General features: G+C 41.0%; 1 protein-coding gene across 6 annotated transcripts in view; it reads right to left on the reverse strand.

The window, feature by feature from the left end:
* The window catches only part of C4H1orf21 (chromosome 4 C1orf21 homolog), a 207,135-nt gene that overhangs the window by 115,210 nt on the left and 64,353 nt on the right, over positions 1–27,572 (reverse strand). For all 6 annotated transcript variants that reach the window (XM_053246629.1, XM_053246633.1, XM_053246634.1 and 3 more), the window contains exon 2: positions 505–722. In XM_053246629.1, the coding sequence (XP_053102604.1) occupies positions 505–598 (94 nt within the window). In that variant the 5' untranslated portion in view covers positions 599–722. The remainder of the gene's footprint in view (positions 1–504; positions 723–27,572) is intronic.

Raw genomic sequence — 27,572 nt, forward strand, 5'->3', positions numbered from 1 at the left:
CTCACAACATGCTATCAATATCATTATTTATTGACATGTGCAGAAGGAAGGTTCCAAGATAGTGTTTTTCCTCAGGTCCCTGATTACTTCTTCGTGGCCCTGTCTACTAGGCCTAGGAAAGAGAAAGAAACTGTGCACTTTGCTCGGTCCTGTTTTCACCTTTGGAAACCTCAGCAAGTAGATCTCAACAGAATTTGCTGATATACAATAGCAAGGATCAGGAAGTTGCTTAGTTTTTCAGGAAGCTGGATTGTGCACCCAGTACCACATTTGGCAACTTTCCTGTGCTTACATGAAATGGTAGCATACATCGATGCTACAACCACTTCTGCACCACAATAAGACACTGAAAGCATATCAAAGAATCTTTGGCTTAAAGAGTAAAAGGGCTGATCAGAAACAACAGTAGGAAGTAAGTGGAATGGGGGGAGGGGCACACAGTAAAGTGAGGACCTAACACAGAATCACCAAGGTCCACCAAGAAATAGAACTATGAACACTTACCCCCAAATACATCTCCATTCTGATAGTTTTTCCCCTTCTGAGCTTCCTCTTCATTTTGAACAGCAGAAACATGCTTGGCTGATGCACAGCCCATAGTTTCATTTAGTCAGCTCCAGCTTGACTGAGCCGCAAACCATTTCTACAGACGTACATGCATGGTTTTTATTTTAGAAATAATCCAGCTTCCGACTTTGTCGTCAAGACACTTTTTAAAAAACCTGTTGACATAATACAAAAGAAACAAGACAAAAATTCAGCAGGTGCATGAGTCAAATGGCGATCACCAGTCCTGTCCACAGTGGAATATCTGCAGGGCAGGAAAAGCAGAAAGCCAGAACTCTCTTACATATATTAAATCATACTAGCTGAGCCTGAACCCACACAGAGCATCTGTGCAGTAGGACTTTGTTGCTCTCCTTGCCGCCCCCCCCACCTGCCGCCACAGCCCCTGCTTTATTGCTCAGTGTCAGCCAGCCGTTCGCTCACCTGCCCGCCCCCTCCTCCCCACTCATCATAGTGAACCCAAGGGTTCACTTCAGCAAACTATGGTAGGAATATGCTGCTCTCTGTAATGCATATGGGCTTCCCAGAGAAGGTTCATGATTTGCTAGTTGAAGATACATGTATAACATCTCTCTTGCTGACCAAGGTCCACATGCTTGCAGAACAAAGAAGTACAGATGTAGAACTCCAAGCATTATTCTTGTGACAGTGTAAACATTTTTTTTTTAATTTTGGAATTATTTCTCCATCCCTCAGTCTGTCTCCATTGATGATATCACTCTTGTTATTTCTTTAAAATCTTGCATCTATGCTTGCAGGTTTCTCTGTATGCTTGTTTTTATGAAGTTCTAAACCCTGAGAGGCTTCAGTAAGAAGCCCCTAATCCTACAAGGAAACCAGAACACCATTATTCCCAAGATCTTAGATCACCCATATTGCATTGTACCTAGACTAAAGTTAAGTCACACAAGACCTTTTGTGCAAAATATAGATACACTGCAATATATCAGACACTTTTAGAGTTTGCCTGTTCTTGCATGTCTGCAACTAGGTCTGCTCAACTTTGGCCTTCCTGCAGAGGTTGGCCTACAACTCCCATATAATCACAGGCTATTGGCCACTGTGGCTGAGGAATATGGGAACTGTAGTCCAAAAACAGCTGTGGGGCAAAAGTTGAGCAGGCCTGTATTAAACTTAAGCAATTTACAAATGAATTTAATTACATGTTCTGGAAATCACAAGTCAGCAAAAAACAAAACCTTGAATAACTTACTGTAAGGTGCTTTAATTTCAACAACTACAACCTTTCAGGTGTGGAATATATTTCCAACAGAAAAACCACACAACCTTAGTGTACTAGAAGAGGGCGCTTCTGATGGAGACTGAAGAGCCTAATCACCTATGACCTTAACTTAGAGGATAATACTTACACTTAGACCGGTATAGAGGGACCCCATTTGCAGAGCAACTAGGCCCCTGTGGATTAGGGCAGATCGAAACTACTGAGCATGTCCTCCTATACTGCTCGTTCTATAGAGACATTCGTGCCTCTCTCATCCTTCCATGGCTAAGCAAGTACCCAGGTCATCCGAGCCAATTCTACAGCTCCTTGCTACTCTCTGACTCTAAGCCTGCCATTACATATAGCGTTGCCAGGTACTGTGCGGCTGCGATCAGCATTCGTCAGCGGATGACGGGCAGTGACCCCCTCCAGCCTTAATCTGACTCTCTAAGACTCTGGGCAGGCCCTGTAATTGCTCACGTGCCTCCCCTTTCTACTGCTCGTTATAACCTCAATTTGGCGGATATCCAGTCTTATTACTCAGGATTTTATATATTTCTGCTACCTTTTAACCTTATTACAATTTTATGCCTTCTTTTATGCCTTTTACTTCTACTATCTCTCAGGCATTGACGCCCTCATGGATGCTATTTTTAGCCCTTTTAGTATTATTAGTCCTTATGTTCTTAATTTTAATTTTAATTTTCTATATGTAATCTTTTTTTTATCTAATCTCACTTTTAACACGTAATCACTCTTACATTTTAACACTGACTAAGTATTTTTATATGTATTATTTTATATGAATGCATTTCTTTTATCATTTCTTTTATCTAATCTTACTCTTACCATGTAATCACCCCTATACTTTATGCTGGTCTGAGACCATAATAAAGATTAATTGATACCTACACCTTTACCTATGTTTGTTTAATTCTTCTTTAAAACCTCTATATTTTATTTGTACACAGATAGCAGAGATCACTTTCCTGGGATTTCCATCCTCATTCTTAGAACTGCCACTTTAGCTCCCAGTGCCTGGTCCAAAATTATTATTATTATTATTATTATTGTCATCCCCCAGTGAGGCACTACCTTGACGTGGTTGTGGGGCTTGTGTGCTCTGATGAAGGTGAGAGCTATGCCAGAGGTCCAACCATATTGGACAGGTCTCACCAGAGGAGCCAGACAAAGAGTGCCTCTCCCATCAACAATATGGTGAGACGTAACTTTAATAAATCTATACCGGATCGGTCGTCGCCCGGGTCAACAAGGACCGCGCCAGGTGCTATAGTCCCTGGACATCTGGTGGCAAGTGGGTAACAGGACTCAGGATCTTCAGTTGAGCAACCAGGGCTGGAGACAGCAAAGCTACTGGAAGAAACGCCGCTTAACCGAAAAAAATATACGAAAAATGCCAACAAGGAAATAATGATCTGCTATTACAAGTCTAGTCCAACTAGAAGAGGTTATTTAAAAAGAATGTACCAAATTTGGAAAGAGAAGCATCCAGATACAGAAATAACAGAACAAAGGCTAGCAGACCAGAGAAGATTCATAATAAGAAATAAAGTATTCACAGGAGTTGAGCTGGAAGAACTGCAAAGAGCAACACAGGCTCAAGATATGGAAGAAGAATTACCACCAACTGAAGCAGTTGCTCAGGTGCAGATGGAGGAGGTGTTGGAAATAGAGGATACCACCGTTGCTGAACTGTTTCAAAATCAAAACCAGGCAACCTCCCCTTTGCCTTCACCTCAAAAACCCAAATGCCGTTTAACAGAAAAGCAACAAGAACTAAAGCAAAAAATAACTGAGCACATGAACCAAACAACCACCAGGGTTCGACTTCCAGCTCTAAAAACAGTTGCCAAAAAACAACTCGCTCAGGTATTAAAAGATGTCAATGCTGCACTTGCAGAAATAACAACCAATAATTTGCAAGAAACAAGCCAACTAATGTACAGTGCAGCAACAATAACAACACAAGAGCTCGGATATAAGATCAGTGGACCTGTAAAAAAAGAAAGCAGTACATCACCTAAATGGAAGATTAGATTAGAAAATAAAATCTCCATGCTTAGATCAGTTGCTAGTAAATTGAAAGATATGAAAGACAAGAAGCTGAAGAATGAAAACAGCAAACAGTATCTGATCCAAAAATACCACCTAGATTCAAGGAAAATTAGAGAAGTCCTGGAAATAATAAAGCAGCAAATAACAGCAGTGTCAAAGAAGATTAGCAGATATGAAGCCAGAATTACACAATACAGGCAGAATCTCCAATTCCAGTCGAATCAGAGACGTTTCTACCAAAGCATAGGAGAAATTGCAAGAAACGTAGAAACACCAAATAAAGAAGAAACAGTGCAATTCTGGGGGAAATTATGGGACAATCCAATAGATTATAATAAAAAAGCAGGCTGGATGAAAGAGGTCAAAAAATGTAACCAACAAATGCAAGATCTAACAATAACACCAGAATTAATAAGTGAAAGAGCAAAGAAAATTAAAAATTGGACTGCGCCAGGCGACGATGAACTGCATGGCTTCTGGCTTAAACACCTAACAAGCCTTCATAAACAACTATCAAAACAGTTCAATCACATTATGAAAGGCGGTGATATTGAACTATGGCTAACAACTGGGAAAACTCATCTCATTATGAAAGACCCAGCAAAAGGTGCAGTTCCAAGTAATTATAGACCGATAACCTGCCTGCCAACCATGTTCAAATTATTAACTGGAATAATAGCAGATGAAATGATGCTACACTTATTAACTAACAAACAGCTTCCAGATGAACAGAAAGGAAATTGCCCGAACACCAGAGGCACAAAAGACCAGCTGCTGATTGACAAAATGATTTTAGAAAACTGCAAGAGAAGAAAAACAAATCTAAGTGTTGCATAGATTGACTACAAGAAAGCCTTTGATTTATTGCCTCACACATGGATACTAAATGTTTAGAAACAACTTGTGTCAGCAAAAACATTCAGATATTTATTAACAAAGCAATGAGCATGTGGAGTGCACAGTTAACAATCAATGGCGAGGCACTTGGACAGGTTAGCATTAGAAGAGGCATTTTCCAAGGGGACTCACTATCCCCTCTATTGTTTGTAATCGCCATGACCCCACTTTCACAAATACTAAACAAAACAGGCCTCGGATACCAAACATCTAAAACATCAAGTAAAATCAACCATCTGCTGTACATGGACGATCTGAAGTTGTATGGAAAGTCCCAGTCAGAAATCGAATCACTGCTAAACACTGTCTGTATATTCAGTAGCGATATAGCAATGGAGTTTGGACTAGACAAGTGTGCTGCATTAATAATGAACAGAGGGAAAATAACAAAAACAGAAGGAATAGAACTGCCTAATGGAAGCAAGATCAAGAACCTGGAAGAGAAAGAACCTTACAAATACTTGGGCATTCTCCAGGCTGATAACATCACACACACTGAAGTTAAAAGAAAAATTGGAAGTGAATACATCAGGAGAGTCAGAAAAATCCTCAAGTCCAAACTCAATGGCGGGAACACCATACAAGCCATAAACACCTGGGCTATACCTGTTATCAGATACACTGCAGGAATAATAGACTGGACCCAGGCAGAGCTAGAGACACTAGATTGTAAGACCAGGAAAATCATGACCATCAATCATGCTCTGCACCCCCACAGTGATGTAGATAGGCTCTACCTCCCTCGCAGCTCAGGTGGAAGAGGAATGCTGCAAGTCCATCAAACAGTAGAGGAGGAGAAAAGAGGCCTTGAAGAATATATAAAGGACAGTGAAGAAGATGCACTTAAAATGGTCAAGAACGAGAAACTATTCAACACCAATGAAACAAAGCAGGCCTACAAGAAAGAACAAGTCAAAAATTGAGCAGAAAAATGGAGAAATAAGCCCCTGCATGGTCAATATTTTCACAATATAAGTGGAAAATCAGACATCACCAAGACCTGGCAATGGCTTAAGAATGGCAACTTGAAGAAAGAAGTTTAACTTGAAGAAAGAGGGTTTAATACTGGCTGCACAAGAACAGGCACTAAGAACAAATGCAATAAGAGCAAAAGTCGAAAAATCAACAAGAGACAGCAAGTGCTGCCTTTGTAAAGAAGCAGATGAAACAGTGGACCACCTAATCAGCTGTTGTAAAAAGATCGCACAGACTGACTACAAACAAAGGCATGACAAGGTAGCAGGGATGATACACTGGAACATCTGCAAAAAATACAAGCTACCTGTATCCAAAAATTGTTGGGATCATAAAATTGAAAAAGTTGAAGAAAATGAAGATGTAAAAATATTATGGGACTTCTGACTACAGACAAACATCTGCCACACAATACACCAGATATAACTGTAGTCGAGAAGAAAGAAAAACAAGTCAAAATAATCGACATAGCAATACCAGGGGATAGCAGAATAGAAGAAAAAGAAATAGAAAAAATCACCAAATACAAAGATCTACAAATTGAAATTGAAAGGCTGTGGCAGAAGAAGACCAAAATAATCCCAGTGGTAATTGGCACCCTGGGTGCAGTTCCAAAAGACCTTGAAGAGCACCTCAACACCATAGGGGCCACAGAAATCACCATCAGCCAATTACAAAAAGCAGCTTTACTGGGAACAGCCGATATTCTGCGACGATATCTATAACCATTGACAATAAAATTCTGGCATCCCAGGTCCTTGGGAAGGACTCGATGTCTGGATAAAACAAACCAGTCAATAACACCTGTCTGACTGTGTAAACAAGAAATAATAATAATAATAATAATAATAATAATTATTATTATTATTCAATTTCTATACTGCCCTTCCAAAAACGGCTCAGGGCAGTTTACACAGGGAAATAACAAACAAATAAGATGGAACCCTGTCCCCAAAGGGCTCACAATCTAAAAAAACATAAGATAGATACCAGGAACAGTCACTGGAAGTAATGTGCTGGGGGTGGAAAGGGCCAGTTACTCTCCCCCTGTTAAATAAAGAGAATCACCACGTTAAAAGGTGCCTCTTTGCCAAGTTAGCAGGGGCTCTAGCAATGCTTAGGAGGGCTTCTAGCTCAAAATCTAGCTATGTTGCTGACAAAGTTAGAAGCTGCAACTTTTAAACCATTTGAAGCCTCTTCCTCTGTTTTGTGGGGCACTTATTTACCTAGCTGTCTAAAAATAATGTCATTTGTGCATGTCTGCAAGCGCAGAACTATGCATTAACTGGCTGGTGAGGAAGGTCATAAGAGTCAACACATTGTAGGTCAGGAGAATCATGGAACAAGCGCTTCATTCTGTGGCGGAACGTAGTGCTAGAATAAAATGGTTTTCAAACTGTGTTCCAAGGAACTCTGGGGTTCCTTCAAAGCTAGATCAGAAGTTCCTCAATCTGAAGATCAATGGCATCCTGTACTATGATTCAACAAGACAAAACTTACTTTCAATTGTATACCATTATGAGACTCATAATTTCACCTTGGAATTTGCAGTTTGGAGAGTGTGCTGAGAATCCTATCAGGTAGCCAACATAACAGAACCACAGTTCTCAGGATTCCCTTGGGAGAGGGATGGACTGTTAAACCAATCTAAACTATGTATATATGCTCTCTGTACACTGCCAATTTGCCCTTGAAATGTGTAGTTGGAGGGGAGCTTTGGGGTGTGTTCTAGGGTACCCTCTCAGTTTGCACCTGGAGATGAGACCCAAAGGGCCTCTTCAGTGCCTTGTGTTAAGGTGAACATGCACCACAGATGTCTCCCAGAATCCTCTACAACATGAAACCATTCTGGATAGACTTCAGTGTGAAACAAGTTCCCTGAGGTTAGACAGTTTGAAAATGGCTGCTGTAGAAGATCATAAGGACATGTCAGTACACATGGAAGAGTAAGGAAAAAGCAAGCCTTGCATTTGATTAAAACAGTACAATACATGAACAAGTGTCTTCAATTCCAAGGCTTCATGCTGACCAATAGTGGCAATATTTTCCAATGAAACAGTCCAGAAGCAGTGAACAGGAACAGTGGATTTAGTGAACAGGTCACTGTTTCACTAATAAACTCCCCTTTCTAGACTGCTCATCTCTCTCAACAGCTCAGATTTACATTTTGATATTCAATTAACCATGTATCTCTCTAAATAGAGCACTGATCTTCAACTATTTGTCAAATGGGGGCCACTTTGGCAAAGAAACCTTCAATGTGAGAGCCATTTCCCACTGCGCTGACCTCCACACAGTACTGCACTTTTCTCAGAGCTGGGGAGACCCTTTAAGAGAGGTGGAGCCCTCTCTTAAGAGCTCTAGGAAAAAAGTCCTGGGAAGGGCTGTGCTTCCCAGCACTCTGTACATGCCTTCCAATGCAGGGACTCAAAAGGGCTCTGTTTCCCCTTAAAAGGAGTGCCCCAGCCCTGGGCAAAGTACAGCACTATACAGTGGGAATGGTATTCTCTGCATGTATTCAGCTTTGCCTGAAGTTTCACATAGGAGCTGCATTTAGGGTTGATGACGAACATTGAAACAGATCAAACCAAAACCACACCCTCACTCACACTTTTTGGTACACTATATTTACATTTTTTCAGCCAAGGATTCTGTGAGTTACAAAGAGCTGTGAAATACATGCAGATTTCAAAATGTTGAATTACACTGGGAGCCACAGAAAGCTCAATGATTTTTCTGTCAGTTATTTTGTTGCAGGTTTGTTAAGGTTTTTTCCCCTTTGACGTATGAGTGGAAAAAAAACAGTAGGCATTCCTCACTACTTTTTCCACTTACTGGGTTATTATTAGAACATAGTGGTCTTTAAGTACTAGTAGACAGTAGCTGGGAGCAGATCAGGTTGGCAGTGTCAGGCTAGCACACAGCAATAAAGAGGAGTTTTTGGTATTTGTAGAAGGAAGTGATGTGCTTGAGATAGGAAAGTTTGCTGCATATCTTCTGTCAACATAGCCTACGAAATCCAGTGCCATCTAAAGACATCTCCCTACCCCATAAGAAATGCTGCGAAGAATTCATACTAGAAGAACGGGATTAAAAGAGGGTATATGCATACAGATGTTCAACATTTTATTTTATTATTAGAAAACATTATGTTTTCTTTTCTCCAAGAAGCTCAAAACAGCATAACATGTTCTGCATCTCATTCATCTTCATAACAAGCTCACGAGGTAGACTAGGCCGAGAGACCAGCAAGTTCTCTAAGAACTCACCCAGTGAATTTCATGGCTGAGTGGGAATTTGGACCCAAACCTCCCTGGCCTGAGCAAAACATCTTGATCACCACACAATACTGCTCTCCTTCATAAAATGCTAAGCCTTAAGCGCATTACATCCACATTATATTATACAAGCACATGAATTCTTTTTCATATCTGGAACTGTTCAGTTTTAAAAGAGTTTCAAGAGATTTTCAAATGGTGGGGAGAGTCATGAGCATTCTAAGGCAGAAAGGGGTTCTTTCCCCACCCGGTCTTCTATTTCACATCTCCTTCTTATACTTTTCTAAGCATCTAATCTCCATTTCTATTATTGTCTTGCAAATAATCCAGAAGTACTACCCCACAAAAAAGTATATTAGTCTACTTGCCCACACACATACACCTGTGCAAGTCATTTGCAACCCACTGGCAAAAACAAAGTTTTAAAAACCCACCAGCTAGTGTTTCCGCTAAGATGTGTGCATGTGTGTGCACACACAAGATTTTTGATGCCCGCTCAGTTAATTTTAGATTCTGCTCAGGTCCCACTCTGAACGCATGTGTGCACATACTGCCTTGATACTGTCGCTCAGAACAAAACTCATTCCACACACAGATGAAACAAATTATTATTATTTATTTTACATTTATATCCTGCTCTTCCTCCAAGGAGCCCAGAGTGATGTACATGGTTATGTTTATCCTCACAACAACCCTGTGAGGTAGGGTTAGGCTGAGAGATATGCGACTGGCCCAGAGTCACCCAGTTTCATGGCTGAAGAGGGATTTGCACTCAGGTCTCCCTAGTTCAGGTCTTAGAGAGAACACTGCCACGGTCATCAACCCTCTTCCAATTTACAAAATCTTTGCTGCCTGTTCGCCTGAAGGCAACTCTTACTCCTCACCTGAAAGCGACTCTTCCCCAACACAGATGACCAGGCAAAATACCCTTTTCAAGACTGATCTGCTTCCCAAAATAGCCTTTTCTTGATCTTTACAGACCCTGTATAAGCTTGTTTTTAAGTTTCATGTTTTAAGCTGAGCTTTTAGATGTAAAGTGTGTGTGTGTGTTTAAGGGCACAGATATGGTTTCTTTTAGTTTCCTGATACAGTAAGTGAATGTAAACAAATAACTCAGACATCATAAGTGATGCTGAAAACAACCTATAATTCTGAAACTTGTCATATTTACAAGCTAGAAAGAATAAACTCTAAGCTCAAGTGTGCGTACCCAGTGTGGTTTTTTCAATTGCTTTGCAGATATGGCATGCAAAATCACTTCTGATTTAACTTTGTATTAGCATAAGCCAGGATTCTTCAAACTTTATTCCTTTAGAGAACACACTGCCTTGTGCACCGAGGAAGCTCTCAGCATCTGCGATGGAGCCCCTGAAGTTTGCAGAGGATTCCGGAGCATGTTCTAGAGGGAACACTCAGGTCACACATAGCCAGCTTGTTCAGGCTTCACCATCACTCCATATATACACCCTACAATACACCCGTACAGCTTTACACTATAGATAAATGTCTGCAGTAAATGGGAAAGCTGAACTTTTGGGCAGTGCTGTTGACCACTTCTGACTTATCACTGGTGGAATCCCTGATATGCCTCCAAGAAACTCTATAGTGTTTACCAGAGTGCAATTAAGAAGGAAAACACAAAACACTAGCCTAAGCAGTACAAGGTATCATAATCCCATGCAGATAAATTCAACATAAATTTGAGTTTTAGTTAAAAAAAACCCCATGTCATCTTTAATTTTCTTGAAGAATGAGGGACTACATCTCCAATAAAAACCTCATCTCCTTTCTAAATACATGGAAACCCTGCTATTCGCAGACTCACCATCTGCATGTCCGTACATCCGCAGGTGTCTAATTGACACCCAATTTCAATATCCGCAGATACTAAAGGGTAAAAACCCACGTATCTGTGGTTCCTAGAGAGCTGCAACTGTCCACGGAGGTCACTTCTGCTCCACCATTTGGTAAGCATTTGTAAGCAGGAGCCATTTTGTCACTCATTTCTTTTAAAGCCATTTTGCCTACAATTTTTGACAGCTGGGGGCATTTTGCAGTTTGAGGGGGCATTGCTGGGTACACGGAGACCCTGCAGAGCATGGTGCAGTAATATCTTTCACCTTTTTTTGCCCTTTTCCCCATGCAGGCACAATGCCTCGTTACTCACGGTAGTAAGCAAGGAATGGAACCTCTGCAAGTAGCTAGGTTTGCCTGTAGCACTCTTTCAACCAGTGTGTAAATAACTTTTAAAACTCCCAGCATTCATCTGAGACATGCTAACATGTTTCAATATTTTATTTATTTATGTATTTATTGTTAAATCTGTATACCACCTTTCATTAAAACGATCCCAAGGTGGTTCACACAAAAATTAAAAACAAGACTATACTAAAATATAAAACAAATATGACTAAAAACATTTAAAATACAAGCATAAGAACTGTACACAATATAAAAATATGAAACAATATGAAACAATATGAAACAACTGGACCTCTGGTATTTAAACACACCAATCATAGGTATTCCTCACTTCCCACAGCAAATTACTCCATTTGTCATTATTAATAGACATGATAAACCAAAGGTGAAATGAAGTAAATTCAGCTCCTAAACAGGAAAACCAATTACATAAACACAAACAGTTAAAATGATAAGGTTTTTCTCCACTCCACCCTGCTCCCAATTTCATTCACTACTTGAATATTCTTATTCAAAGAAATAATCTTACCTCAAGGGAAGAAAGCAAATTACTTTAAATAAGTAAACTTCTGTGACACATTCAGTTACATTTAACTTAAACTCCGCATGTGCCCCAGCTAATGCCAATAGAAACATGGCAACTCTTTCCACTATCCTGTGATCACTGTTAAAAAGAAGGAAATCTGAAGAACAGACCACATGGTCACCAAGATATTTTCAAGATATCAGTGGGCAGTCAGATAGAGGGAAGATCCTTGACTGGACCAATCCCAAAACAACACAAAATGAGAGCAACATAGGATGGCAAGTAATCTACTATAAGTCAGTTATTTATTCTGCCTCCCTGACTTAGGTCCACAACAATAACACCAGGCTCCATCGTTAATTTAACATGAACTGCAGAACATCAAACTATAAAATTTAAGCACAATCCATAGTAGCAGTTCATTCAGAAGAACACAGAGGAACCAAATATGAGCATCAGTTTTCCCCATTTATTTAGTGTTCCTCCATCTTTATGTGCACAACCCTGAATGTTGAGTCTCTCCTCCATAAACAGTGGCACTTTCATCACATACTTGGGATTTCCTAGGTGTATCATAATACTGAAATTTTGTATGACCTGCCTTGATTAAGCCAGACAGATAATCAAGCTGAACAACAACATAAACCATGTAAAGGGGATGAGGGTACCACCAACAAACATTCAAACCAGCACAAGTAGGATATCAGGGGAGACTATGCCACCCTTCAGTAATCTAAGTTCTAGATGGGTAGCCATCTTGGAAAACAGCAAGGAGTCCATTGGTACCTTAAAGACCAACAATTTTATTAAGACTACTTACCATTTTATTTTCTAAATATATGAATGAAATAGTTTGCATATTCTATACCTACCTACCATACCTACCACTTGATGCAGCTGATGAAATAGGCTTTAGTTCACAGAAACTTATGCCACAACACCACTGTTTGGCTTTAAGGTATAACAAGACTCTTTGCCCACTTTCTATAAGTATAAATATATATAAAACTAGATTCCACCAGATGTCTGTTTAAAATATCCCCCAAGAACTTTATAATATTGATGCTTAACTAAAAATAAGATAAATATATTATGAAACACACTGGCATGCCTGCCAGTTTTCATCAGCAGAGATTTGACTGGCTTGATTTGATGCTACTAATTAATACACGGCTCTTGGTGGCTGTGTATGCCATTTGTAGCCTCCTAAGGAAGATATACATCAATAGCTTTGACTTGCAATAAAAAGCTGTCAATATTTTTAACCATTCTCATTTCTAAATACAAAAACTCGACAGAACCAGAAACTTTAGTAGTAAGTGATATGCTACTCCCATCCTATGTGTGGCTACTTAGCCGATTAAAGGCTATGTGTTAATGATTTCCCCCCCTAATGAGGTTACATTATGTCTACAATAGGTCACAGCTGAATGAAGGGTTGGAGGGGAAAATAGACTGTTCTCACAGGAATTGTTCATTACTCTGCTCTAACTCTTGCCAATGCATCAAGTACAACACAGACTTTGAGGGTGGGGGTGGAGAGAAGAAGTGAAAACCTCTCTATGCCTGCCCCCGTCCCCTCCCCCCTCACCTACCTACCTACAACCTTCACTCTATACAAAATTACCCATCACAATGCACTATTTAAAAGCTATCTTGCCATTTAAGTAACTTCTAAATGGTGGGATGCTCAAAATAAATGGGAACTAGACCAACACATGGCTGAAGTCAGAGAGATGAGCAAAAACACCGACACAATTTAATATTGGCGTGCATATACCTCATCTCTATTTTTAACTTCTTGACAGGAAATGACTCAAAGATGACAGTACCACAACTCTCAGACTGAATGAAACAGCATATTTATCATGTCTTATGCTAGTAGTTTTTGAAACGTTTCTATCTTGAGGGACACATTGCACACTAACTTGTCTTAAGGAATCATTTGTGTCTGTCATGGAAGTTCTGAGCAGTGCAAAGGTTTCTGGAGGACATTCTAGGACATGGGTTCACACAGGGTATTGATCAAGCTGTTGGGTCTCACCTTCACCTTGAGTGAACTGAAAGGGCAAGCACCATAAATCATATCAAAACACTCTCTCCCTGCAGCTGCACACTGCAGAGGAAGACAAGCTGTGGTGGACAAGATGCTCTTTCAGGAAAAGTCACTTGCTATTATTCACAGATGTGGCTTTTCCAGAACACTCTGAATTAGAAAATTTTCTGGAATTTTTCCCAGAAAAAATTCCCATGCAGATTCCCCCCTTATTTGCAGGAAAATTGCATTATTATTTTCTTTAAAAAAAAATTAATATACACGTTTTCCTGATGCCCTAAGTAGGTCACAATCTGATCTGGAATGCTGACCTATTAATACAATTTTAAAAAACCAAACACCACACACCCATACACCCCTCCACTATATTAATTTCCCCTTTCTGTATCTTAAACGTTTTCTAAGTAGTCAAGCAGAAGTGTTAGAAATGGGGAAATTCCCTTGGAACAATAAAGAATGGGAAAATTTTCCAACCAACATCTCTGGTATTACTAATCTTCCCATTGAGGAGCCTCCAAAAAACTTTCAGAGAATCCCAGGTTTCCCCAGAACAGTTCAAAAGTCACTGCTTTGTGTAAACATTGTTTCCTTTAATGTTTTGTTAGTTGCCACAAGAGCCATTGTTGGTGGCATACACATTTTAGAAAAAACAAACAGAAAGGGTACAGTCTGAGGCTGTTCAACAGAACCATGGCACGAGACTTCAAGCCAGTGCTTGAATCCTTGCAGGTCAGCTTGAGGGGTGACACTCTGGCAGCTATCGGGCCCTGCTGACAGATATACATATTTATGAAGTTAAACCCTGAAGTCAATTGAACAACTTCTGCCTTCCCTGGGAGCAGTCATGTACCTGCAGAATGAAATTCTGCTTCTGTTTGCAGGAACTTGTACCTGGATCCATCTAGTAATTCAGTACCCATCAAGTTTGCTTAATGTTCACAGCTTATGGTCTAGACAGAATAAGACAACTTCTTAAATCACCACCATACCTTTCTTCCAACCAACATGGTGCTTGCTCTTTGCCCAGATCAAAGAAAGATTCAGTGATATTTACAATCAGGAAAACAATGTTACAGCAGCATGTCTGCACATGTTGCATTTCTTAGCCTTTAAGACTTACAGGCTGGTTAAGATCCTATGCAAAACCAAACAGCACTCAAAAATCTGTCACTCACTCACAGGCAGGTGCTACTTGAAATGGATAAGCAGACAAGGGACTAATTATTTGGTTGTTCAGTAGCAGGCCTGACTTTATATCAGGCCTGCTCAACTTCGGCCCTCCTGCAGATGGTGGCCTACAACTCCCATAATCCCTGGCTATTGGCCACCTTGGCTGGGGATTAGGAGAGCTGTAGGCCAAAAACAGCTGGGGGGGGGCACAAGTTGAGCAGGCTTGCTCTATATCAAGCTTACTTCAAATCAAGGCTTGTTCACACAGCATGTTATTAGCAAGGTATCTAGTGAATGCTCCAATAAGGCAATGCCTTAGTATCAGATCAACCACTTCCTGATAAAAATGTTGTCGTTTACTATCATGCTTCTATGTATCACTGGAAGCTGTGTAATGGTCAAACATTACAGGGATGTTTGGGGGAAAATTGAATTTCTCTCTCTCTCTCTCTCTCTCTCTCTCTCTCTCTCTCTCTCTCACACACACACACACACACACACACACAGAGTGTCACAGCCTCATTTTTATTTTCTTTCTGAGATTAATCATTTGGTATTGGGTGAAATACTAACATGTGGACAACACTTTAAAAAAAAAACACAAGACCCAATATAGTCTGATAAAACAGATTTTTGATTAAAAAACAAAACACAAACAGACCCCTGCTAACTGAGCAAAGAGACACCTTTTAAAGTGGTGATTCTTTTCTATTTAGCAGGGGGAAAGCAACTGGCCCTATCCAACTCCAGTACAGCATCCCCCCAGTAGCTGTTGCTGGTATATGCCTTATGTTTCTTTGTAGATTGTGAGCTCTTTGGGGACAGGGGACCATCTTATTTATTATTTATTTTTCTATGGAAACCACTTTGAGAACTTTGGTTGAAGAGCAGTATATAAATATTTGGCATTGGTGTCATAGTAGATCTGTCATCTTACAAACGTTTAAGTAACCTTTCAAAGTTTACAATATCTATTGTAGCTAGCTTGTGTAACTCACTTCCGACAGCAGAATAATGCAAAAAAACCAAAAAATAATGGGCAAAGTTATATTTTTAAAAAGTATCTGTCAATCCTTTTAACAAACCTTTTAATCAGTGATGATCTTCATTATTTTTCATGTGGGGGCCACTTTGGCAAAAAACCTTCAATGTTAGAGCCATTTCCCATAGTACTGACCTCCACATAGTTGGGATATGCACGGAACCATGGTGGGGTGGTCTGAAGGAGGTGGGGGTGCCGCTTTAAAAGCGGGGGAGGGTGCACTTACCCCTCCCACTGCTTACCCCTTGCTGGCGTCCTTTGTTAAGAAAGCTGAATGGAGCAGCAGCATACCTCCCTGCCGCCCCATTGGCAGGATATGGCTGGAAGTCCCCGACGCGCTGCTTGTCGGGAACTTCTGGCCATATCCGGCCAATGGAGGCAACGGGGCGGCAGGGAGGTACACTGCTGCCCCCATCAGCTTTAACAAAGGACGCTGGTGAGGGAAAAGCAGCAAGAGGGATAAGTACACCCTCCCCTGCTCTTAAAGCGGCACCCCTACTGCCTTCGAAAAAGCAGAACTGCCGGTTCTTTGAACCGGTTCAGAGGCCCATAAAGGGCCTCTGAACCAGTTTCATGCACATCCCTACCACACAGCACTGCACTTTTCTCAGTGCTGGGAGGGCCCTTTAAGAAAGGTGGAGCCCTCTCTTAGGAGCTCTATGGAGAAAACACTGCAAAGGGCTACACTTCCCAAGACTCCAAACACACTTTCCAAGATGGAGCAGAAGCTCAAGCAGACTCAATTTTCCTTAAAGCAGCCTGCCTCAACAGCACTAAGCAAAGTGCAGTCCTGCACTTTGAGAATGCTTGACTCCACATGGTGACAGGGGGATTGTAGAGAGTATTCACCTTTGGAGAAAGCCTCACACAGGCCCAAGAAACATGTAGTCAAGGGATCACAGCTTGATGGGTCCCTGCCACTGGCCCCTGGGCCTTACACTTAAGAACCCTGCTTAAAATAGTTTTTTTTCCTCCGCAAGAGGCTTTCTAAAAATACAGTTATCCATCCAGTACACCAAGGGAAAACCAACATAAACTTGTTTTCAAAAGCAAGAATTCCCAATCATTTGGCTTTTAAACTTCTTTTGCTCATCTTTTGTTGCTGTAAGTAAGAGAAGAGTCCAATACTTTTATCTGGCCTCTTTCAGGCAGCTTGGGTCCATTTTGAAAACTAGTTACACTTACTCTTCGTCCTCAATTTCACATGGGATTTTCAGATATCCCATTTTTAATCCCTTTTTAAAAAATTTAAGATTGACTGGGGTAGTGACTAGATATTTTATCCCTCTTGATCCAAAAATAATAATATTGAGGTATCTAAAGGGAACAGCTGCCAAAGGAGATTTAGATTTGTTAATAGTAGCAAAAATGTGAGTAGCTGGAAATCAGAAAGATAAATGCTCCAACAATTCTAAATCACAAAATATGATCATTGTTTATGATTAAAGTAACAGAGTTAGTGTTAAAAGTCCATGAAGGTAGACAAGAGATAATTAAGTTTATCAAAAACTGAGTGATGTTTACCTGAACAAAAAGAGAGGCAGTGCAACAGAGTTTTTTTAAAATGAAGAAACGTGCCTCAAATTCATGGACTCCCCTCCGTCACACATAGAGGATTTATTCATACAGTATGGAATGTCCTATGTGCTTCAATAAAAAGCTACCTTCAGGGGCAGGATCCACTGGAAACAATGGCATGGATATAATCTTATTCCATTTTTTACAGCAGAAGACAGAAATAAAAGCAGCAGCAACCTTTCTGCTTCCTTGGTGCATTCACTTTGGTCTTCTGCAAGAAGTGCGAGAAGCATTGTTTCAACTTGGATGGGCACCACTTCAGAAAGTAGCCACATTTATTTCCTGCATGGATAACACAAGATTTTTGATTTTTTTAAAGTCACACACAATCTATTGGGCCTTTTGCATCATGACAGTAAGTAATATAATGATTATGCCTTGCCTCTCCTGGTTTTTGTTTCAACTATACCTATACAGTAAACCTCACCAAGGAAACCCGCTCTACCATACAGAAAATTTAGATAGCAAGAACTACCCACCAGTCACTTCTGCTGTACAAACTCATTTATTGCAATAAGCAAAACTTTGTGCAAACCTCACTAAAGAGGTTGCAAAGAAGTAGTACTTTGGAGATAATTTATTGCATCTTGACTGTTTTTTCCTTCCATTTTAGCTTTTGCAAGCTCATTCCCTGAATCAAAGTAGTTGGAAGATCTGTGACTTGGGAACTAGTTACTACAAAGTCACCGAGCCCTTATAGGGGGCTCAGTGCCAGCTCCAGATTTTAGGGAGACCCTTGGCAAGATGCCCACACTGGGTCTCCCTTTCTTCGCCATCATTGCCAGGAGGAAGTGGAGCAGCAACAGGAGGCGCAGTCAACAGAAACCAAGAGGGCTGGAGGCTCTAGTCACCAGTGCCCAGCTGGGTCATGAACCTTAGCAGGTGTCCAACAAAGCTGACTCCAGCAACTGTCCTTGAGGGGACTCCAAATAATCCTATCCCATCCAGTCAGCTTTATAGTCTTATTTCATCAAAGGTCTATTGGCAAACTATAAATTGTACCGACAAGACCCTTAATGTGCAACTCTTTCAACACTACTAGTCCTGAAAAGACAATATAAATCCTTGATCAAAGCTAAGAAAAGAGAGGCTCAAAAGGTTGGCCTGGCAGTGGCTGATTGCTTCAGTCAGAGGGAAGAACTCCCCTGTCTTCTGGCATATTAGAGCATTATTCCTACCATTAGACTAGTCAGGTCCCTATGGAGACATGGGAATTACATTTTAAAGCTCTCTATTCGGCCCAGGAGAAGGAACTAGCCCCAGTAGATTTTTTTAAATGACCTGCTCCCTGAATGGCCACCTGTTACAGTTGCTGAAGTTAAGAAGCTTATTGATTCCTTAAAAGTTGGCAAGGCCTCTGGCTATGACTATCTCTTCTGAAACGACTAAGTTTAACCTAATTGGTGGGCCCCTGTACTGGCAGCCCTCTTTACATGCATAGATTGAACTGGGCTCATACCTGAAGACTGGGGCATAACCATAATAGTACCCATATTTAAAAGGGGGGATCGATGTGATCCTGCCAACTACTGCCCAATTAGCCTGCTGAGTGTTGTGAGTATGCTTTACATGAGGCATTGATTGGAAGTTGCAAGGCTGGATGGAGACTGAAGGTATTTTGGATGATGAACAGACTAGTTTTAGAACAGGGCTGTCAACCATGGACCATGTCCTGGTATTATGTCATCTGATTGAGAAATATAGCAACAAACCTAAGTCCTCCTTGTGTATGTGGCCTTTGTAGATTTCAAAGCAGCCTTTGATTCGATCTCGAGGATAAGCCTCTGGGGGAAACTAAGAGACACTAATATCGACAGGTGCTTACTCTTTCTTATTCAGAAGCTCTATGATAACACCAGTGTGACAGTGAGATGTAACACTCAAGGCTCACTTTCACATTTAATAACCAATAGTAAAGGAGTTAAACAAGGGTGCATTTTGGCACCCTTCCTGTTCAATCATTACATAAATACCCTAGCTAATAATCTTTCCGATCCAGTGCAACATTCTCCAACTACTACAGGTGCAGCTATCCGAATCCTGCTGTATGCAGATGACGCTGATATAATTTCATAAACTCCTTTGGGCTTTAGGAGAGTGCTTAGGCTCCTGGCCACTTATTGCAAGGACAACCATTTGGTAATTAACTTCCGGAATCTGAAGTGATGGTCTTTGCCAAGAGGCCTAAACGATTTAACTGGCGTATAGAAGGCCATCATATAGAGCAGGTCAATAGTTTTAAATATCTGAGTGTGGTTTTTCATGCCACTGGGTCGTGCAAGGTCCATATGGACTACATTGCCCAACAGGCACAAAGAAGTGCTTCAGCAACATTTAGATTCTTTCGCTCCAAAGGTGAAGAGGTCATCCCTGCAGCATTAAAGTTATTTGAGAAATCATTGGTCCAACTTTTGTATGGTGCACAACTGGGCCCCTATGCTAACTATAGGCCACTGGAGATAATCCGATCCAAGTTTATTAGTGCAGTGTTCAGGGCCCCTCGATGTATCTCCAAAGCAGCATTGAGGTTGAAAACGGGCCTCCAGAGGGTGGAAACAAAAGCATGGATTTTAATCCTCTATTGGCTTTGGATACATTTCTCCCCTCTGGGATTGATCCCTCTTATGTTGGCCGATAGGTTTCAATCCACCTGGACACAAGCAGTGATGGGTAAATTGTCATCACTTAGCCTCTCTGCTGAACATCTGTCAATATTAGATTATAGTCAAGTCAAGGAGATCCTCAAACAGAGGGTCTTGGACACTGAACATCAGAGTGATTTAAGCTCCATCTTGGAGACCATAAGAGGGCACTTTGGTGACTTTAACCGGGAACCTGCTAGCTATCTATTGCCCCTCTCTTTACCAAGCCATCACAGGGTTTTCCTCAGAGCAAGATATGACGCCTTACCATCAGCGGTTTTATCTGGAAGGTTTTGAAAACCGCTCCGGCCAGTCGGTTATGCCCCTGTGGCTCAGGTGAGGTCGATCTGTCCACCATGTGCTGCTCTTTTGTCCTTTTTATAATGATAACTGGTGCAGTCTTATTTCTCCCTTGCTATTACACTTTCCCGGATGGACTGCTAAATTTTACGCCACAGTCCTCCTTGCAGATAAGAAACCTTCTACCACCTACCAGGATACCAAATTTTGTGCAGCTGCTGTTAAGATCCGTCAACAGCTAACCTCCAGCCCTTCTTTTTAGATGTTGTTACATGAGGCTTCTATGTTGGTGTTTTCTGTATGATTTACTTCTTATCTGAATGTAGTATCATCTGTTTTTATATATAACTGATCATTGGTCGTAATAAAGCTATTTATTTATTCATCCATAATCAAAGGTCTATAAATCGCATAGCCGTTAGCCATCATAACTAAATGGAACCGCTGATTTCAGAAGCAGAATACAACTGAGCAGGGCTCAGGAAATCTACTCGTCTGTGACGAGTGAAAAATGATGCCTGACAAGTGAAAACAAAATCCTGATAAATAATATACTAACATGGCTTGAGGACCCATCTGATGAATAAAATCTTTTGTCTGTCTGGTGTACTGAGCCAACATTTCTTGACTCCTGCCTATGAGGACCAAATGCTGTGGATAAGCAACAGGGGGCAGCTATCACCTTCATACCCTCCTTGTAAGCTTCCAGAAGTAGCTGGCTAGCTGCTGCTTGAGACTGATGGACCTAGGTCTGATCCAGCAAGGCAAGTCCTGTGGTCATGTTTACGAAGGACTGCAATCAGCTGTGAAAGCAGAATTTTATCCACAGTGAGTTCATCTGCCCCAGAGGAGTCTTGGTGAGGGTGATCTGGGCCATCTCATCCATCCTTGGTGAAGACAGTCTGGATCAAGAGCCCTCTCCAACAGCTCTCAACCCTGCTGCTAGATTAAGACCAGTGTGAGTAGAATTCTGGTTTACATAGGCAGTTTAAATAGGCCATTTTAATCCAAGATGGGCATCAGCAGCATATCAATAAATGTTGGTCAGAGCAGCTTAGCTCCCAAACACTAGGTGACAAATTGCTTCAGATATAATGAAAAACAAGATGTCTCTTAGCCGCAAAATGGGAACATAGCAAACTCTGATAATCACACAGCAGTTGGAGAAGCAGCGCTGATTAATGAGCTCCTCAGGTGAGCAGCGACACATGCAGTTGTAAACAGCTGCTCCTCCCACATGTTGTTCACCTCTTAGATTGTGTACTGTTTAATTGCTCTAAGGATGAGCTCTATGCTTATTGCTGAACAGGTTTAAGGCTGTCTCAGACAAAACATAGCATTTTTAGAGATGATTCTGTTCAATGCAAAGCATTTCCTGGGCAGAAGACAGGGTAAGATCAGATCTAAGCTGCCGATATGAATTTACACTTATGTTGCTAAAGGGCTTCACAACAACACTTTCTTTTCTTTTAAGAAAAGCAGTAATGGCATGGGCAGGCCAACCACTGCCAAATTTAATTCTTCCTTTCTGATTAACACCAAGAAACAAAATGCCAGCATTAGAATTGGAGATTTCCTTAAGCTTCCTCTTAACAAGTCTAGTAAAAGGATATTTAAAAATATTTCAGGTTTTAAATCTTTAACATTTATCAAATATCAGGTCAACACAATAAAGAATGTATTGCTAAGACAATATTTGTAATTGCACTTCTATAGCCAAGAAGACTTCCAAGAGCTATATTTAATTTCCACAACCTTGCTGTGCATCTTCACAAAACATCAAGCACAGTACTTCCCTAAGGTGTGGATGCAGGAGTGACTGAACAAGGTGAGTCCAGGCTGCTGAACATGTCAAGCAGGAGTTCCCTCTAAAAATAAAATAAAAATAAAACCAAAACATTCAAGAAGCAGGAGATGCCAGGTTTAGATACTGCATTTTGCAAGAATGTCATAAGCACAAGTGGGCCGGTCTAGATACTGAAAATGAACTGGCAGATTGTCTACGCCAGCACTCCCACTGCTGACGCATCTGCCAGGGCTGGAATGCTGTTAGAAGTTAAAATAAAATAAAGCTTAAAGTGGAGGACATATAGATTGCTGTGAAGTCATCACAATGGCCAAGCAGGCCAGAAGCTAATGCCCCATCTTACAACCCATCTTTTCAGGTCCTTGCCTTCTTTGTTTTGTCAGAGTGTAGCAACCAGAGCATTCAGAGGCGAGTCCTTCGCCTTGTGCTTTTTGGAAAGCTGAGGATGAGTTAGCAAACATCTACGGACCTCTGAAGTTACTCCACCTACTAGCTGTCCCTTATATCTGAACTCCACTCCAAGATACCTACACTGTGTTCCTCTTTCCTTACTTCAAAAACTCCTCCTGTGAATATTTTGGTTAACCAACTGATAAACATACTCACATTTGTTCATATTTGCCACTCATTTTGCTCGTCTCAATCCCTTTCCTACCCCTCCCACCCACCTTTTTGCTTATGTTATTCTGTTAACAACAGTAATGACATTATAATGATGGAATTTGGGGGGGGGGACCAGCTTCCCAATGCCTGCATACACATTTTCCTTCCAGTTCACACATTATAAAGCTAACCTTTTCCCCCCAATTGAAATTTGTAAAGTGGGGTGCCAACATGAGAAAATCTCAGGAGCTTAATGTTTGTATGAAATCAACTATATATGAAGTCACAATGAATTTTTTAAATAAATGCCTTATCCTGTTTTCTTTTTGCAATGGCATATACTGGTTCTCAGTAAAAATAAATAAAAAGACAATATCCTAGAGGCCTGAGTGCATGTGATTGGTGTTTTCAAGTGTTGCCCCCCCACCCCTCCCAATCTGGATATGTGGATCATGAGGCAGCAACCAATCTACTTCCCAAAAATGTCATACTTCCCAAAAATTCCATACCTGGGCCAAAAATGACTTCCATTCACATGCTGAAATATTTTTTCTCAGACACACTTATTAATACTTGTGTGTGCGGGGGGAGCATCCCTCAAGATCAACTGACACTGAAAAACTATCCTTCAAGCTGTTCCTGCATGTGTGATAAGTCCTCTGGACATGATCCCTACTTTATACAGCATCTCGCATATTGTTCCCACTAAAGAAATATAAAATAGTATGAGGAAGGTGATGCCAAGGGAAGTCAATTTATTGCTTATAGATAAGTATCAAGATATAACACTGCCCTTCTGTGTAATACAATTTAATGTCAGATGTTTGCTGGGCAAAACAGGAACTAAGAGCAACCTAAGCAATTGTGCCATTTATGATATCCAAGTTACGCAACTTGAGTCGCTGGTAAACATAACTTAATGAGAGACAGTTTAAAGAGCAAGTTCCACCCATAAATAATTCTTCAAAGGAGGGACTAATTCAGATTGGAAAACAAATCCTAGACTTTCCCCTCTTTGCCACACTTGTAAGAGCCCTGGCCTAGCAGCATCAGACTATCCTGCCCCATAAGAGAGTAAAGTTTACTCAGTAAACCTTGTTGCAGGTGTGACAGTTTTGTGTGGGAGGGTGGGTGGGGAAAAGACGCAGGCTATTTACTGCCTTAAACACATAACATACATACCACTTCTGGTAATGAAAAGACAGCATCCTTCAAAGAAAATGTTCAAAATATTTTAGAGAGACACGGCGGGGGGGGGGGGGAGATTAACTTGTTTGCCGCTTTTGTCCACCCCACCGATATTTCTTCAAATCTCATATAAATCATTAACTTATTAGGTAGCCTTCGACAAGGCACATCTCACAACCCCCCACCAAGCCATTTGTAATATAATACTTAACCACTTTAACAAGGTTATTGTGAGGATTACAGAACATGTGCAAAACACTGAATATTTATCAAGTGCTAGAAATTATGCTATTAAGCCACCTAATGGCACAGTGGGGAAGTAACCTGCCGGTTCGAATCCCCACTGGTATGTTTCCCAGACTATGGGAAACACCTATATTGGGCAGCAGCGATACAGGAAGATGCTGAAAGGCATCCTCTTATACTGCGCGGGAGATGGCAATGATAAACCCCTCCTGTATTCTACCAAAGACAACCACAGGGCTCTGTGGGCACCAGGAGTCAACACCAACTCCAGGCACAACTTTACCTTTTACAAATGCTATTGCAATACAATGGCCATTCATGCTGGGAAAAGTGAGATCTTCCCTCTTGCCTGCCCCCAGTTAATATTGCTGTTTAGTCTAGAGGAAATGGAATATCACTGACAACAAGAAGCATTTACTTGGAAAAAGCCCTCTGGGTCACTCTCAACATATTAGTAAATATAGTTCATTGCAGCTCAATAGCCAATTCATCTGGATGTGTTACAAACAAAACAGGCAAATCAACTGTATTCGTCAAACAGGAACTAAATAGTGCCTTGTGATGTGGTGCTAATACTCATAACTATACACTCTTCCTCACAGGAAGAAATGCAGTTGGGAAGCACATTTTCAGCAAAAAGGGGCCAGAAGAAAAGGGTTAACCAGTCTCTATACCTAAGTGGCAGAGTGGGGAAATGCTTGACTAACAAGCAGAAAGTTGCCAGTTCAAATTTCCGCTGCTACTATATCGGGCAGCAGTTATATTGGAAGATGCTGAAAGGCATCATCTCATTCTGCGTGGGAGGAGGCAATGGTAAGCCCCTCCTGTATATTACCAAAGAAAATCACAGGGCTTTGTGGGCGCCATGAGTCGAAATTGACTGGACAGCACACTTTACCTTTATTTCTCTCTAATCTATTCCTCCACTCAAACGTGCATCCAAGGGGAGAGGGAGAAAAAGATACACACTACTTCATATTTATTCTGGACCCAAGGCTTTGCCAGTTCCTACTGTGAAATGCCCCATGAAATGCTTATAGTTTAATCCAGTCCAAATCCACATAATAGAAAAGCTTGGCTTATGCAAGTGAAAACAGGTTTGCTATGCTGGTATCAGACTTCCACGCCGCTCTTCTTCAAGCCTCCTGACAAATCATGGAAGTAGCTTTCTTCACAAGACCAGAATTAGGATGTCAGCAGAGTGGACATTTCAACAAGACACACACTTCTTATCACTCCTTAGCTTTTAGTCCTTTTTTGGAAGCAGAAGAGGAAGATCTGCTTGAAATGACTTCCTCGGGGGAGGGGGGGCGATATGTTTCTTTTAATACACAATGCCAGTCATGACATGCTACTTGTCTCCTTTCTAATGAGGATCATATGATTAAAGGTTAGCAGTGTCAGACCATTGTTCATTAGTGACTACCCATGATGCAGTTACAGAAAAAGCACAAAGAGGCTCCTCACAGTTTGTAGGATGGCAAAAGCAGCTTTGCACCAGGACCAACACAGAAGGATGGGAAGAAGCACCATAGCAACAAGACCAACCAGGGACACATTGCTTAGCAACTAGAAGCTCCCGGCTGCAGTTTGGTAGGAGACTTTTAAAATAAAGGAAGGAAGGAACAAGAGAGGAAATGAACAACAATCTTTTCTATGCACATCAAGGCAGAATGCTGCCTTGAGTTCTTTGGAGGAAAAGCAGGGGACAAATGTGACTGACACACAAACAAACAGATCCACAGCCCGGACCAACACCAGTATTGTTTAACCATAATTGCTACAACTGGGGATATATCCGTCAGAGTGTCATTAATCAAGAAAGGGATGCTCTCCACTTTAAAAAAAAAAAGTTCTGCTAAAGTAGCCAAAAATTTGTTACAACTAAAAGGTCAAATCTATAGTCTATAAAAATGTCAGTAAAATAAATGTACACAATTTCCCTCATCTTTCATAAATTATACTATAATTTCTACTATCCACAATTTATTTTGAGGAACAGATTTATTTTAAAAAGCAATAAATGTGGTTCTTCCTTTTTATCCTCACAACAACCCTGGGAGGTGGGGTCAGGATTTGGGTGGCTGCATCCAAAACATGTCGGGGGTGGGGTGGGGTCAAGCGCTAGCTTTAGGAATGAAGCACGCAGGTCCTTACCTGCTCCTCTACCGCCCCGCCGCTGTTCTGGTTGTGGCGCTGTCCTTCCCAAAAGGCTGTGCGCAGCTGTGTCTAGGCAGTGACATGCACGGGGCCGTCGAGCATGGTGTTGCTGACCATGCAAATGGCCGCCGCAATGCAGCCACATGCAGCCTTTTAGAAAGGTCAACACTGCAACCGGAACAGCAGCAGGCCGGCAGAGGAGCAGGCAAGGATCTGCTGCGTGCCTCGTTCCTAAAGCTACTGTTCTCCGCACCCCCTGCAGCTGCCCAAAATGATTCAGGCACATCCCTATATACCACACTCACATTCTTTCCCATAGACACCTATTTACATACCAGTCCCCCCTCCACACACACCCTTCAAACATTGAGTCAACAATTACCATTGTGATAGTTCTGCCTCCTCCCTGCTCAGCAATGTTTCCCCATTAACAGCCACCATCCAATCCCTATTTATTATTTATTTTATTGATTCATTCAATTTTTATACCGCCCTTCCAGAAAGGCTCAGGGCAGTATACATTAAAACAAAATCATTAAAATTAGTTAACGATTAACTGGGCCTATATTCTACAGTTTTCAAACTTTGAAGCAGTTGGAATGTTCATAAACATTCCATAATGCTTAGCATAGAGCCAATGGCTAAAACTGTCTCATTTTAATCAAATGTAACAAGTGTTTTTAGATTCAAAACCTACAAAGGATTCAAAAACTAAAACTTGTGCTTATCCCAGATTTTTTTTTGGTGGGGGGGGCACCATGTATTCCCTGCAACTCTACATATTCATTACTTTAGATATTTCAGTCATTTCTCTACAGCTATCGGAAATGCTCAAGTAAACTATTCAAAGCTGACTCTGAGTTTGCAAACAATATGTTGCATTTATAAAGCAATTACAAGTGCTCAAACAGCTTCACATGTATTATCTTGTTATCCTTACAAACAGTCCTGTAAGGTAAAGTAGGCATTATTATCCCCATATTTATTTATTATTTATTTATATTGCAGTTGAGGAGCCAAGTCTCAGAGAGAGTGGC

Source organism: Hemicordylus capensis, chromosome 4, assembly GCF_027244095.1.
Source record: "Hemicordylus capensis ecotype Gifberg chromosome 4, rHemCap1.1.pri, whole genome shotgun sequence".
NCBI lineage: Eukaryota > Metazoa > Chordata > Lepidosauria > Squamata > Cordylidae > Hemicordylus > Hemicordylus capensis.